The 13,570-nt window shown below is 37.0% G+C and overlaps 1 protein-coding gene across 1 annotated transcript; it reads right to left on the minus strand.

Annotated features, from left to right (window-relative positions):
- Positions 1–358: 358 nt before the first annotated feature.
- LOC138128241 (uncharacterized) lies at positions 359–5,557 on the minus strand. The gene is made up of 2 exons (XM_069044431.1): positions 4,808–5,557; positions 359–4,198 (listed from the first exon to the last, which is right to left on the minus strand). The coding sequence occupies exons 1-2, from the start codon at positions 5,555–5,557 to the stop codon at positions 359–361; spliced, it is 4,590 nt and encodes a 1,529-aa protein (XP_068900532.1).
- Between the last annotated feature and the right edge of the window lie 8,013 nt (positions 5,558–13,570).

The raw sequence follows: 13,570 nt of genomic DNA on the forward strand, positions 1-13,570 counted from the left end.
CCTGTCGTCGTCTCGTCGGAAATAATATCTAATTTATCGGTCTCAGTCTTTATTCTTTAATGTACAATATTTCAAACTTCTATATATTTATTTATTTTTGTTGTTAATCCATTGTTTTTGTTACTACCCTACTACTTGATTTCTCTGTCACTGTCGATAGCCGTAACATCTTCCCCCCCGTGAAGGAAATTGTTCTTCTTTTCTTCACTAACACTTATTCGACATAATTTTGTCACTGGTCGTCGATAAATTCCCGTCGCAGTTTTTACGTCAACTACGCGGATGATACCATCGCGCCCAGGGTACACTGCTTCGATTTTTCCTATTTTCCAAGAGTTTCTTGGGGCAGTGTCATCTACTATGATGACAACGTCGGAGATTTTATAGGTTCGGCATCCTTTTTCCATTTTCTTCGACACGTCAATCTCGGTAGATATTCTTTCACCCATCGTTTCCAGAAGGAGTTGATTAAATACTGACTTCTTCGCCATTCTCGCCTGGAGCATTTATCAGCATCGAATTTCCCTGGTGAACCATCACCAGAAGACGATCCAAGCAGGAAATGATTTGGAGTCAAAGCTTCGGGGTCGTCAGGGTCAACGGACACGTGCGTCAAAGGTCGTGAATTTATTATTCCTTCGGCTTCTGTCAATAATGTCAGCAGAACTTCGTCTTTGATATTCTGTCCATGAAGAATTACGTAAAATGTCTGCTTGATGGAACGTACCATTCGTTCCCAGGCTCCTCCCATGTGAGGAGCTGAAGGAGGTATAAAGTGCCACTCGATACCTTTGCCGGTCAATGTCTGCTTCAGTTTTGTGTCGTCCAAATTTGTGATAGCATTTTTTAATTCTTCATTAGCTCCTCGTAGATTTGTACCGTTGTCCGAATACATTTGCATAGGAAGTCCCCTTCTGGCAATCATTCTACGAATTGCCATTATAGCTGAGTCTGTTGTCAAGGAGTGAGCCACTTCCAAATGTACTGCCCTGATGGTGAGGCAAGTAAATAGCACCCCCCATCTCTTCTCGCGTCGTCGTCCAACTGTCACTAGTATAGGTCCGAAGTAATCAACCCCCGTATATGCAAAGGGTTTTACATATGGCGTCAATCTGATTGATGGTAATTGACCCATCTTCGGAATAATAGGTTTTGCCCTTCTGACACAGCATGCTTGACATCTTTTAAACGCTGTTTTCACGGCTGCTCTACCATTAAGAATCCAATATCGTTGTCTTGCTTCGTTCAACACTGTGTCAACCCCTTGATGAGCGAACCTTTCATGGAGATGTTGCAGTAAAAGTCTTGTATAATGATGTTTTGGATGCAAAATATATGGCTTCTTTGTCTCGTTCGTCATGACAACTGCCAAGTCTGTTCTTCCACTTATCCTCAACAGACCTTGCTCGTCAAGTGTTGGTGAGAGTTGTCTTAGGGAGCTCTGGCGGTTTATTTCTTTCTTTTTCTTCAAATCTGCAATGTCTTGTGGAAAACTTTCGTGCTGGCTTAGTTTTGTTAATTTAATTTCAGCTTCTTTTAACTCTTGTGCCGTGAGTTCTTCTGGGAATTCTTTTATTTCGTTTCGCACTTTCCCAACCATTTTCTTCATAAATCGCAGAGTCCAGGCTGTCGTTCGAATTAATCGAATCCATTTTGAAAATCTCTGAATATCAGGTAGACAGTAGTTGTCAGATTCTACAGTCGCATAAGTATACTCGTTTTCTATGTTTAAGCAGCTATTTTCTTCGTCTTCTTCTAAGATTTTCGATCTAGACCATGTGTCTTTGTCACTTGTCCATAAAAATTCTGGCCCACGGAACCATCTTTCGAAGTTGATTTCGTCATCAGTGTCGTACGTTCTGGTGGCATCATCAGCAACGTTGAGTTTTGAGGGAATCCATCGCCAATCTTCAACATTTGTCAACTCTTGAATTTCTCCAATGCGGTGCGATTCGAACTGGCCCACTTTCTTTCCATTGCCTCTAATCCAATGCAGTACAGTCGTTGAGTCAGTCCATAAGAAAGTCTGGTCAATTCTTATTTCGAGTTCTTGTTTAATCGAACTGGCTAAGCGGCTACCCATAACAGCGGCTTGAAGTTCTAATCGCGGTATTGAAATCGGTTTAGTAGGTGCGACTCTGGCTCTGGCTACGATGAGACAGACGTTAATGCTGTTGTTCCCCATAATTCTGAGGTAAGCTGCAGCTGCGAAAGCCTTCTTGCTTGCGTCGCAAAAGACATGTAGTTCTACTTCTCTCGATGAATCTGTAGAATAGCATCTTGGAATTCGAAAGGTGGTAATATTCTGCAAATCGTCGATCCAAGTAAGCCATAATCGATGAAGATTTTGGTCAATTCTATCGTCCCAGTCGATCCCCGATCTCCATATCTCTTGCAACAGAATACGCCCACGTATCGTGAAGTTGGCGATCAAGCCTAAAGGGTCGAAAATCGACATTACCAATTTAAGGACGTTCCTCTTCGTAGGTCTTTGATTTTTGTCGAAATTTATCATCTCTGATTTTAGGCGGAACTGGAAAGTGTCTGATGTCGGATCCCACCAGAGGCCTAAGACTCGCTGCAATGCGGAATCAGTGTCGAGATTTAAGTGTTTTGCTATTTTCTCCTCGGCACATAACATTTCCATTAATTCTTTGGAGTTGGACATCCAATTGACCAATTCGAAGCCTCCCAATTGTTGTACCCGACGGACTTCTAAAATCGTTTGCATGGCTTCATTTATGGTGTCTTTACAATCGAGGTAGTCGTCAACGTAATGTTTGTCGACAATGGCATTCAAAATTTCTTGTGATTTGGCTTGTTCTGTAGCATTGAGATTCTTGATATACTGTGCACATGTCGGTGAGCACGTCGCTCCAAATGTCATGACTTGCATTTCGTAGACGTCGCAGGGTCGATCAGAATTACCCTCCCGCCACAAAAAACGTTGTGCACATCGATCTTCTGGACGTATTCTCACTTGATGAAACATCTCTCTCACGTCGCTACAATATGCGATTTTTCGTTGTCGAAATTTCATGAGCACGGCTACCAGGGACTTCAAAAGATCAGGTCCAGCAAGTAGATTATCGTTCAAACTCATACCATGTGACTTAGAGGCGGCGTCGAATACCAGACGTAATTTGTTGGGTTTGTTGATGTTTACTACACCAAAATGAGGAAGGTACCAGCATCTGGGATTTTCGACAGCGGCTTCATCAGGAGAAAGCTTGCGTGCATAACCCTTGTCGACGTAGTCTTGAATTTTCTCGCAGTATTGTTGACGAAAATTTCTGTCTTGTACCATTCTTCTTTCAACACATTCCAGTCGTCGCATTGCAGTCATTTTGCTTTCTGGTAGAGTAATGTCATCACTACGCCACAAAAGACCAATTTCAAATCTGTCTCCGACACGTCTAGCGGTTTTTTCCATGATTTCTTGAGCGCGAGCTTCGTCTTTATTTACTTTCGAACAATTTAAATTTACACCGAAGGCTTCGGTGGTGAATGATCGCTTCACAATCTCGTGCAAGTCGTCGTCAGGGTATTCATGGTGACATAGGTGGAAAGTGTAGGCTTTGATATCATTTTTTTGCTGTACCGGACCATGTAATATCCAACCGAGATGAGTCTTCGTAGCTATGGGTGCGTCTTGAGGACCTTGATGCACTTTTCTCGCTACAGTCAAGTGGATGTTGTCTTGACCAATCAAAATCATGGGTTGTTCGTCGAATTCACTGATGGGCAAGTCTCTCAGATGGGGGTGTCTCGTCCAGTCAGATCTTGATATCTGTTGTCTCGGCAACGATAAATTTTCTACGGTTCTCACGTTCTTCATCGTAAATTTTCTTGCTTCAGCAGCAACACCAGAAATTCTTAGGTCGATTTTAGTAGATCGCTCATGTCGAGAGACAATGTCATTAGTCCATTGAATACAAAGAGGTTCTGACGTACCTTTAAGGCCGAGGTGATTGGCGACGGCCTTGTCTATAAGACTTATGGTAGAAGCTTCGTCGCATAGGGCTACAGTCTCCATAACACCATGTTCTCCATACAATCTTACTTTTATCTGCCTCAGTAGAACCTGATTTTTTTGTCCAACCACAAGAACATTTTCACTTTCCTTCTCGTCGTCATTTGTTTGCGTCGTTTGCAAAGAAGAACTTGAAGATGTCGGCGAAGTGGGTGATTCATTCTTCTTATGAAGTAATTTATTGTGTGAACGCATGCAACCATCCACACCACAGGGACGTTTCGTCCGGCACTGAAATGTCCGGTGATTTTTTCTTAGACATGAGAAGCAAAGCTTCCTTTTTGTCACCACCTTCCATCTTGTCTCTACGTCATTTGCTTTTAACCGTGGACAATTTATAGTCTTGTGATTTTTCAATTCACAGTAACTGCATTCGGTTTCGAACGGCGTCGTCTCAGGATTTGTCACTGTCAAAGTAGTCTCTTGACGGTTTTTATTTGTCGCAAGTTTACCTTTTCGAAAATATTCGGATGTAGAGCTGGACGTCTTCCTGTTTTCTGGAGTACTCACAAAACACGCAGCAGTGGCGATTCGACTCAACCAATTTGAAAAGTCTTCAAGGTTCACATCACCTTTGTGTTTCATTACCACTTCTCCCCACCGAAGTTTCAATGTATCTGGTAACTTCATTAATAAATCCTTCAATAGTTGAGGGTTTTCAAGATGACTACGACAACATAAAGATTTCACTGTTGCGACAAGTCCTCTTACAGCGTTTGACATTTGAATCACATTTTCGAGATTGTTTTCTTTGACAGGAGTAATTGCCTGTACCTTTGACAGGACCGTTGCTATAATCTGATCGGGTCGACCAAATCGCATCTCTAAGGTCTTGATAACCAGATCTACATTGTCCGGGGACATCATCATCCCTACAACTGCATTTTTCGCCTCACCTCTGAGGCACTTCTGTAGTTTTATCATCATCTCTTCGACGGTGTACTCACACAATGATGAAATTCGTCTAAATTGAGCAACAAACACTGGCCACTCCTCTGGGTTTCCGTCGAAGAGCGGAAAGTCTTTTTCCACAATTTGTCTTGCTGCAAGTTTATTTGTCATGGGAGAGACTGTTATAGATTTTATTGCATCTGTCAATGTTTGACACAACAAATGCATGTCACTGCTGTCTCCTCGTCGAGGTTCCTCGGGATTGCATTTCGTAAATGGTTCGGTCGATGATATCCATTCATTCACGGCCGAATTTTTGCAAGAACCTTCTTTAACGCGTGGTCTGTCTGTCATGTAGTTGGACTTTAAAGATGCAAGCTCTTCCGCTTCGTCCATTTCAGCTACCCGAAGATCGTGTTCCATCTGCAAAAGACTCATTTCCTTCTGTAGCTTCATCGCTTCCATCTCTAATGCTTGTTTCGCTTTTTCAGTCTCCAAGGCAAGTCGTTTCCTCTGGAGATTTAAGCTTACATTTGATCGGTTTGACAGTGCTACGGATTGATGCTCGTCGTCGTCACAATCCTCAATGTTCACAGGTACATCGTCCTCTTGGCTCTCGGGCGGAAGCTCCATTCGTCTGATAGCCTCAGAAGTCGTCACTGAGAATACCTTTGAAACTCCGAACCCTTCAGGCCAAATATAGTCTCCCGGAAGTTTCCTGTTGACTCCGGCACTTTTTCTTCTCTGTCTTTCCACGGTGTAGGTATCGTCGGCTCGAAGGACCAGCTAAATATGTCGTCGTCTCGTCGGAAATAATATCTAATTTATCGGTCTCAGTCTTTATTCTTTAATGTACAATATTTCAAACTTCTATATATTTATTTATTTTTGTTGTTAATCCATTGTTTTTGTTACTACCCTACTACTTGATTTCTCTGTCACTGTCGATAGCCGTAACACCCCCTAAAGTGGCGCCGTGGAGATCACAGGCACTAAAGCTTCGCCCAGGCAGATGTATAGTGAAATATGTCAATCATCAAGACGGCGGTGATCCAATCACAATCACGTAACGTGTTTATTTTGTTAGGTTAACACTTTCTATTTTGTCATTTTGACGCGAAATAAATTTTCACGAATACGTTTCATGAACGTAAGAATACCTAATAATTACAATAATCAAATTATGAAACATAATATTTATATATAAAATGGAATTGCAAAATCTGAAAATGGATAGAGCACAGTAGAAAAATTAAAAGTAAAACTATCTATCTGCAGGAAGACAATACCTTTCTCGTAAGTTTATAATTTTAGAACCTTCCTACTTGTGAGTTTATTCTGAATGGATTTCGTTTTTATGTAATCTGTTTTTTTTTTATAAACAAATGTTTAAAATTGGTTTCATTACTAATTGGATAATAACTTTACAAATTTTATCTTTGTGTTTATCACACGTAAATATGGAATTCTGTATTAAATGTGGATGCAAAGTAGTAACCAGTGGTTGACAAGGATTTTTTGGAATTAAATATGATAAAACTTGTGTGGCAATATTAGCCAAGTCTTTTAAAAGCCCCACAAATTTACAGACCCCACGGTCTTGAAGCCAAACTAATCGTAACAAGGGTCCTGGAGTTGCTGTAGATAATAAAGAAGAAACATGTATTACAGTGAAATGTTTCATTTAGTTTTTTTTTATAATTTTATCAATTTTGGATTCGGTTTGGAGGTTGCTGGGAATTTGAAAATAACTGTTCCACATGCAACGCACTATTTTTATTACTTCAACCTTGATGAAATTCAAGGAAATTTAAATTATTGTGGCAATTTAGTTGATTTGTAGTTTAATATCTTTAAAGAGATGGCGCTAGTTAAGGGTAGATTTTTTGAGGTTAGCCGAATCAATCATTCAGCTAGTTTGTTACGGCCGTAATAAGCGCAGCGCAGTTCAGATTTAGTAGGCCATGGTTTCTGAAATCTGGTGGCGCCATCTTGTGGTGTAAATCGTAGGCATGCCAGCCATATCGATCTATCGGTATAACATAGACATCTACTATGTCCTCTAGACAAGTGTAATGTCAGTGGTCTATATAAGCACTACAAAATTACATTTGAAATTTGAAAAGACTTACAAAAGATTTTCGCCAATTTGTTATAAATAGATAATGGTTACGTATTCGTGAGCATGCCAGCCATATCGATCTGTCGCGCGTTCAAAGGTTGGAAAACCGTCAATTAATTGTGTTTTTTTAAAGCATAGATTAATTGGAGCATGTTGACAGCTAACCTAAAATGTAGAGCCAAAAATATCTCTTTTTTCTTTCTTTGCAATGTTTTACATTAAAAATAGAATAACTTAACAATTCCTATTCTTGTAGACATGTTCGATTATGTCTTAATTAAACATAAACAAATATCATCGTGTCAAATGGCGGGAAATTCAAATTAAGAGCACGAAGCTAATATGGCAGTTCCAATTCAATAATTGTACTTTTCACTTTTGTGATAATTACTGTAAAAATGATTAATAAAATGTTACTTGAATAATGTGTGAGCGTATTTTATTATTGGAATTTTTTATTTTTTATTCTTCAGAAGCGCCCGTACTGTGGCGCCCTCATCGGCGAAAATTGGCTCTTTCTCGGAAACATTTTCACAATGCTTTTTTAATGAAATGAACAGACCGGTTATTATACAGCAGGTCGTGTGCCGAATATATTTCTCCTAAATTTTAACTCGTTGCTATGATATTTGGAAATACAACTCGGGCTGTTTCAAAAGCAAAGAGGTTTTTTTGCAACGTTCTTAAATTTGACCACATCTGATAGTCTAAGATCCCAGTGCATGATTTCTACGTTCATCTGTTTTTTAATCAAAACAAAATTTTTATAGATAATTATGAATAGAGAAATATGTTTCTGCAGGGTTGCCTATCAAAATATGGGCGCAAGTATTTTTTAATTAAAATTAAATTAAATAATTTTTTCCCAAACAGTTTCGTTCACTTGTTTTTTTACACAAATTATAATTAAAGCTATTTTTTTTTGTCTACACGATGGAATACGGTTGTTTATGGAAAAGTGGCCGCAAATAGGGGTAACTGTTAAAGATAGATAAGAGCAAAAGAGAGTTAGCGCACCACACCGTGTATTTTTTTTATGTTGTATCTTTGATTTTAAATATTTATTCCTATAGCAATACAGCAACACTTCTAATAAAGTATTTTGTTTGGTGCTGTCCAGAACATAAACATACGAAGAGAAGATTACAAATAACGCTATAATCCTACCCCTAATTAATGATCGGCCCAGGGCCGCCGGGTGCTTATGAGCCGCCCTTGTGCAAACTTTAAAAAATGCCCCCTCCCCCTCCCCCTCAGAAAGATTTAAGAAAATTTCCTATTTCCATTGTTTTATGCGTTGACATTATGGATAATTTTAAATATGTATTCATTCTCCTTTAAGTTCTGTTAAAAATAGCAAAAAAAGTGAATTTTAAAATTATCTTTAGGCTTCATCATTCGCCTCATAATAAAACATTAGATTTCATTTAAATAAATACAGGGTGTACCAAAAATAAGTGCAATTATTTTAACTGGTAATAGTACTCATTAATTACAACAACTTTTCTGAATAATTTTTTTTAAACAAATTCTGAAGGGTTTTAAAAATTAATCTAAATTTACTAAAACTTTACTTACCAGCCTATCAAACGATTTTAATCTAACTACGTACATACCTACATTTAATAAAGAAATAAAACAGGGAGGTAACAATAAACAAACGAAAGTGAGACCTTTTTATTCATCAAATACAACATGAAAATGTTCAGATTTTTAAAAATTGCACTCAACGTGAACGTCAAAATAAAGGGGGGACAAATGGCAGTTCAATTTTGCAAATTCAAATTTTTTTTATTTAAACAGTTGTAATTGATGAATACTATTATGTACCAGTTAAAAATAAATTCACTTATTTTTGTTACACGCTGTATAATCAGTTGATAAGACAACATTTGTAATTAACATTAAAAACACTTCGCTGCAAAATTTTATTAATAGGTTTCTTTTGAAAAATGCTTAATTCAAGTATAAGAAGGAAAGTAGGTAAAATTACCTAAAATATAGTTGTTTACATAAAACAGATCGAGATCACAATGCCAAACATGTGCAACCACGTCTAGACCGTGACCATGTCTATTTGTGATTTTGTGATATTCTGAATGAATACGGGGCGGCGGGCGGTCCGGGGCGGATATTTATGGTGCAAACTGAGTTTATTCCAAAATGTGCCCCCTTGGTATTTATTGCCTTATGGCCCTTTGAAGTCTAAGCAGGGTCACTGAGGACGAAGACATCTGGACATAATTGTAGGATTTTACCAAATGGAAACGAAAAAATAAATTTGGTAATTGTTCACTTTAACTACTTCTGGAATTTTCGCGTTTTTTCTGGCTAGACAGCCTCAGGACGTCCTCCTACATCGTTTCCCACCAGTCAAACCTTGTGCAAATGAAAATTTTCCTTACCCTTTAGTTATACTAAGACTTGGCGCGACCTTGACGCGACCTTGAAACACAACAAGAGAGAAAAAAAAGGCATTTTCACAAGGTTTGAATGGTGGGACACGATCTAGGAGGATGCCCTGAGGCTGTCTAGCCAGAAAAAACGCGAAAATTCCAGAAGTAGTTAAAGTGAACAATTACCATAAATTTTATTATAAAAGTAATATGTAAGTACACTGATGTGTACTTTGGTTAACACCAATCTCAAAATGCCGCCCCTTTAATTTGCCGCCCTTGTGCGGTGAACAACCTGCACACCTGTACGCGGCGGCCCTGGATCGGCCCAACTGAACGATAAATAAATCCCTCTACCGGACGCCTGGCCCAACTGACCAACGCCGTTTCAATAACATCAAATCTTTCTGAATTTTTTTTTTGTCGACTTCTGCGGATTTTTGTTAAATGGAAGTTAAATCACTTGTTTTAATAATTGGTAAACCTTGTTCACGTTGAGTTGAACATTTCAAGGTCAAATTATTTAATTTTTTGGCTCTGTAATTATGTTTCGTAAATAGTGACATGTAGCTAACCAACATAATGCGATTTAGCAATGCTTAATTCAACGTGAACGGTGTTTACCTGCATGTCACTATTTACAAAACATAATTACAGAGCCAAAAAATAAAATATTTGACCTTGAAATTGTCAACTCAATGTGAAGAACATATATTAGGGACTTTTTTTGTGTTGGCATTGTTGGCAACAATTAAACATTTTGAAGTCAACATCGCTCTTGTTTACTAACATTAATTACATTTAATCAAGTTGTTTCTTTTTTTACATTTTCTCTTTCTATGATTCATGTGATCAGAGCAAATATTTCTGGAAAACAGTGAACTTTTAATTCCCATGCAAATCTTCCAGAAATTGTAAGAAAATCTGCAGAAGCCTATGATGTTTATGTCAACTATCACATTAAAAAGCAGAATAACCAACAATAATATTACCAACCTATGAAAAAAAGTCACATTCATTTAAAATCACCCGGTACTAACAAGCTGTTTTTTATGGTTTTTTAAAATGCATATTATAATCTTGTCAAAAATCCCTATGATATTTCACAATCAATTTTGGTTTCTGGCGGCATATTTAGTTGGACTTAATTTCTCAATTCATAACATTTAGTGTTGGGAGTGGTATAATTGACCGTTGTTAATTAACGTTAATTAACCATAATTGACGGTTAATTATCATAATAGAAACAGTGTTAATTAACCATGTTAATCAACAAAAATTGGTTAATTGTCCATGGATATATCTGTTAATTATCCTGAATGGTGATCAAGTTGCAAAAAAGCACGGATGAAAAATTAGGTTGGTATTAGCTGTCATCGTGTTTGGTAACTTTGACGAATCAATATTGCTAGCATTGCTGTAATTTAAATCTATTTATGCTGTACCTAACCTCAAATAAATAATTACTAAAAAGTCGCTATAAAATTCACACAAACTAAATTTCTATTGCATAGGTACTCCAAGTAAAGTTGACTCGAGTTGCAAAAAAACCTCTTTGCTTTTGAAACAGCACGAGTTGTATTTCCAAATATCATAGTACAATTATTGAATTGGAACTGCCATATTAGCTTCGTGCTCTTAATTTGAATTTCCCGCCATTTGACACGATGATATTTGTTTATGTTTAATTAAGACATAATCGAACATGTCTACAAGAATAGGAATTGTTAAGTTATTCTATTTTTAATGTAAAACATTGCAAAGAAAGAAAAAAGAGATATTTTTGGCTCTACATTTTAGGTTAGCTGTCAACATGCTCCAATTAATCTATGCTTTAAAAAAATACAATTAATTGACGGTTTTCCAACCTTTGAACGCGCGACAGATCGATATGGCTGGCATGCTCACGAATACGTAACCATTATCTATTTATAACAAATTGGCGAAAATCTTTTGTAAGTCTTTTCAAATTTCAAATGTAATTTTGTAGTGCTTATATAGACCACCAACATTACACTTGTCTAGAGCACAGACAATTAAACTATAGTAAGACTGTCAAGTGGGATTACATTTTCGGGGACGCCAAAGCCAGTAGATACATATAAAGTACCGACACGGGTGACATTTAGTGACACTGACAGCACCAGTAGCGACGGGTCCGTCAACAGATGTCGCTATTTAAGCTATTTTTAAAATCTGCCTTTGATTTTCACGGAGTATTTTAATGTCTTTTTGTTGCAAAACGGAACCATGATTGAAAAAGATAGATTCACATATTAAAAAAATACATATGTTGGAATCGCATTCCATCTCAGCACCTTTTTGTCAGATCTCCCTTCAAACTGATCAGGTGTAAAATGTTTCTAAAAATAGGCGAAATGTATTAAACTATGTATGTACGAAATTTAAAGATATGAATGCTCTTGTATGAAAATACTAACTTCGCAAAGTCGAACGTTTTCGGATAATTTTCTTCGTCCAATATTTAGAATCCAAGCCTTATATCGGCTTTTATTCGATATAGGCAAACGGTAAAAGCTTACTCCAGAAAAGCTTCGGCAATTAAGGGCACAACAAGACGGCATTATTGCTGAATAATTTTCAAATGGACTTTTTAAATTTCGATCGTAGCGCCTCGAGCGGAATTCTAATCGTTAGTGGTGCTGTCATCCGAAGCTGTCACCCATGTCGGTACTTTATATGTATCTACTGGCTTTGGGGGACGCGCTCAAGTGGCGCTGCCCGAGCGTTAGGCCAAACTAATGTATAACAAGTTGCATATTCTGTATACCTAGTTGCCTATTTTTTTTCAATTAGATTTAAATTGATACATATTAAAAAAAATATAAACGACTAAATAAGTATTAAACATTTTAATACATATATCTAACATATACAACAAATTAGTAGTTCATTAAACGAGTTTGTGTGTAAATTGGGATTTTTTGGGCATGATTGGGCTAGTTTAAGGCGAGTGAAACTGAATTGAAGGGTAGATCTAGTTCAATAATTTGATTTTGCGTTAACTTCTAAAATTTCTGGAGATAATTTTAGAATCGTGCAAAAGATTTTTTAATTTTAAAATTGTTTTTCGCTGATATCGGTCCATATAATAAATGTTTCTACCTTTTGAAGTACGACTACTAACTTTCTTGCATTCAAGTACTTGCAACACACTAGAAGATTTTGTTGGGTGTCTATTTTAGGCCTTGGGCATAACAGGAAGGATTAGATTCTCTACAGTGGGATTTTCAGTAATCGTAGAATTTTCAATTTGTTCAGTTGGTCTAACATTATTTATTGAAGTTTGTTTGTCTTCACGAAGAAAAATCGACGGCAGGGCGTATTTATGGAGTTTTGTTTTTTGAGTAAAGAAATTGTTGTTAAAATGTTTCTCGTAAATAAAGGCATTATCTGTTTTGAAGGGTGATGCAACATTTACCTAAAGCTTCTATCCATCGTTTCCTTTGTTCTTCTAATTTTGGATATTTAAAATGTTTATTTTTTATCGCCGATCTTGTTGTTTACAAAGCATTTATGTTTAATTTTTCCCATATCCAAATAAATAAAATAAAAATTGCGATCTGAAAAACCATATTTCGTACTTTTTCAAAAAGAAAAAGATAACTTACCAAATAAAAAGATAACGAAAAATTATCTCAAGATACTGGTTTGGAGTTATTTATTTTTCGTGCCGCCGTAGAACAATTTATAAAATTTATCGACTAAACCTTGACAGAAATTAGAAAATTCAAAATTACTGATGACATTATTAATTAATATTCAAATCAACCTTCTTTTTAAACGGAAATTCCCGATCGGATTAACGAGTAAATTCGGTAATTTAGTTTGGCCTAACGCTAGAGCAGCGCTAGTGTTGTCAGTGTCTCCCATGTTTTATACGGGTTTTGAAAGTCTTAATTCTATTGATGGTCTGTGGTCTAGAGCACAGCTAAACACAAACAAAAGATTGTTTAATGAATGCATGAACAAAAATTATCTCTGAATCATTTTCGATGTTTGTAAAGTCACTTAAAGTCTTCATTATGCTAGATTCTTGAGGCACGCACTCACTTCACAAATTCCAAAAAATCAACAAAAATCGCAACGGAACAGATCAAAACAGCA

The sequence above is a fragment of the Tenebrio molitor genome, chromosome 4 (genome assembly GCF_963966145.1).
Source record: "Tenebrio molitor chromosome 4, icTenMoli1.1, whole genome shotgun sequence".
Classification (NCBI taxonomy): Eukaryota; Metazoa; Arthropoda; class Insecta; order Coleoptera; family Tenebrionidae; genus Tenebrio; species Tenebrio molitor.